Source organism: Tupaia chinensis, unplaced genomic scaffold (genome assembly GCF_000334495.1).
Source record: "Tupaia chinensis unplaced genomic scaffold, TupChi_1.0 Scaffold000045_1, whole genome shotgun sequence".
NCBI lineage: Eukaryota > Metazoa > Chordata > Mammalia > Scandentia > Tupaiidae > Tupaia > Tupaia belangeri.
Genome location: NW_006159501.1, coordinates 1154761 through 1157591, shown reverse-complemented (window position 1 = coordinate 1157591; position 2831 = coordinate 1154761). Strand labels below are relative to the sequence as shown.

Below are 2831 nucleotides of genomic sequence, written 5' to 3'. Positions count from 1 at the left end.
TCTGTTTAAAGACATTTTAGCTGGAAGATGCTAATTATCAATGAGGAGAAAGTGACACCTGAAGAGTTCATTTTCCATCTTGGTCCTTGGGTTTTCCTTTGAACTCACTCCACCCAGCCCTCTTTCCCACTTCATCACTTCTCCCCCACTATCATAAAAGAGAGCTCTTCCCGGGTGAGGACGGCAGAACTTTCTTTCTCACTTGCAAGGAGTCATTCCCTCTGCAGCTGTCCTGCAGGCATGGACAACCTGCGCGAGACCTTCCTCAGCCTCGAGGATGGCTTGGGCTCCTCCGACAGCCCAGACCTGCTGTCTTCCTGGGACTGGAAAAACAGGGTGGGGCCCTTTGAGCTGAATCAGGACTCCCCCACTCAGAGCCTTTCCCCAGCTCCATCCCTGGAGTCCTATTCTTCTTCTCCCTGTCCAGCTGTGGCTGGGCTGCCATATGGGCACGGTGGGGCCAGTGGTGGGGGTGGTGATGGCTGTAGTGGCCTTGGGGCCAGTGGCCTCGTCGAGATGGACTATAATATGTTGGCGTTCCAGCCTGCCTACCTGCAGGACACTGGAGGCCTCAAGGCCCAGAAGGGCACCAAAGTCAGGATGTCTGTCCAGCGGAGGCGGAAGGCCAGCGAGAGGGAGAAGCTCAGGATGAGGACCTTGGCTGATGCTCTGCATACCCTCCGGAATTACCTGCCCCCTGTCTACAGCCAGAGAGGCCAGCCGCTCACCAAGATCCAGACGCTCAAATACACCATCAAGTACATTGGGGAACTCACGGACCTCCTCAACAGTGGCAGGGAGCCCAGACCCCAGAGTGCATGAGCTCTTCCTGGGGAGACTGACCAGTGCCAGCCCCTTGGGCAGGAGTCGAAGAGCTTTAAGGACCTGGAGCATCTCATGGGACAAAGCGCTGAGTTATTTTGAGTTATTTTGGTAATCCTGTGATCTGAAAAACTCCAAGGAAATTTCTGTGTGAACTGTTGGAATGGTCAGAACACTTACCTACCAGACGAGCAGATACTTTCCTTTCCAGTTTTTCCTCGTCTCTCAGGAGACTCATCTTTTGCCAAGAGACAGATTACTTTGCCCTTCTCTCTCTGTTCAAGGTATTTTGAAAGGTCAATGATTTTAAATGCATTTTTTTTCTCAATAATGTCAAATTGTCATAATTGATCTATATTTTGGTATTGGGGGTTTTCTTTCTGTTGCTAACTAAGCCTGTATTTTGTACAGAATCTACTGTGATATCTGGGATTCTTTTTTAGAAATATTCATGCCAAGTAAAATCCTATGGTGCTACTGTGTATGCGTGAACATGTGTGTGTGCACAAGCACATGTGTGTTCGTGCTCGTGTGTGTGCATGTGTGTGAACGTGTGTCTGCCTGAAACATGCTTTACTTTTTAAAGGGACCAAAATCAGTCAAATGCAGAGAGGACTGGTGTCATGGCAAATAGGAAGTCAAAGGCAGACAGGCTAGGTTAAGACAGAGTGAAATTTCTGAAGATCAGAGTCTCTTCGTTAAGAAGGGGAAGAAGGTTGCATACCCAGACTGCTGGTGAGGCAAAGAATGAGGGTATCAGAAGATGGGGGCAGACAGCACATTACTGCAGGGTGGCCCTGAAGCAGAGCTAGAGGGCAGGAGCTCCTGTCCCTGTCCTGGAGTGAGTATGATTTGATTTAATTCTTTTCCTTATTGGTTTTTCAAATGAGGGTTTGGCTCAAAACAAAACAAAACCAGATAGACTATTTTCATTACAGAGACTAAGTGAAAGGGGCAGGATTAGAACTCATGTCAGCTCCAACCTCTTTGAAGGCATTTACTTCTTTATTTGCCACGTCTGCCCCCTCCTACCTCCCTACCCTCCTGCCCCAAAGCACCCCATATGCACCCATGCACACACATACACACACACCCTCTGTAATGCCTTGTTTTAGGATAGCAATAGGCACCCTTAGGTTTCGCTAATTTGAATGTTGAAGGACTTTGAAAAGCCTTTCTTGAAATAAGGAGTGTATCAATAGGCTTTTGTTAAAGCTGGATTTTTCCCCTTGTGGTTACTAACTATTTGTGTGTGCTTTTCAGTGGGTCCAGCTGCTTAGCTCTCCTGTCATTTTTTTTTTTTTTCCTGTTGGTGATCTTCCTTTTTTTAGTGACAAATTACAAAGGCAATAGATGGACTGTAGTGGACTTGGGGCCAGTGTATATATATGCATACATGCAGCATATGTATAACTTCATATTTTGCCTTTGCTGATACAACCATACAAATAAATATGTGCATGCATACCTTTTTAAGAATACCTTTAATTATGCAAATTTTATCTTTTTTTTTTTTTAACTTAGTAATGTAAAGCAAAAATCCTCCCAGGTTAACACAGAATCTGTGATGTAAGTATGTAAGTACCGTTATTACTTCCATTTTGTAGATGAGGAAACTGAAGCACAAGTTTCCAGGAGTCACACACATGAAAACCGAGGTGGAAAGGACAGCTTCCAGCAATGTTTCATAGTGCAGGTCTTGCATAACTTCTGTAACGAGTTACCTTTTGGATGATATTTAGATTTTCAGTTTTTTCTTACGAAAATAGACTGTACCAAATATCATGGACAACTAGCTATCGACACAGATATTTTAATTAGTCTGAAGAAATCCCAGGAAGAACATGTCTGCATCAGAGTGTATGTACATATTAAATTTTAATAAACACCATTAAACTACTCTTATAAATGTTTTAGTTATTTATACTCCTCTGAATATTATGGGATAGAACTTGTCCCCACACTGTCACTGGACATTATTGACCTTATGCATTTCTAAAGATTTAAAA

General features: G+C 44.2%; 1 protein-coding gene across 1 annotated transcript; it reads left to right on the top strand.

The window, feature by feature from the left end:
- Positions 1–240: 240 nt before the first annotated feature.
- Positions 241–822, top strand: MSGN1 (mesogenin 1). Its single transcript, XM_006140804.1, has one exon. The coding sequence runs from the start codon at positions 241–243 to the stop codon at positions 820–822; it is 582 nt and encodes a 193-aa protein (XP_006140866.1).
- The last annotated feature ends 2009 nt before the right edge of the window (positions 823–2831 follow it).

Coding starts and splice junctions, on each gene's coding strand:
- MSGN1 (XM_006140804.1), top strand. CDS start 241: ATGGACAACCTGCGCGAGACCTTCCTCAGCCTCGAGGATGGCTTGGGC.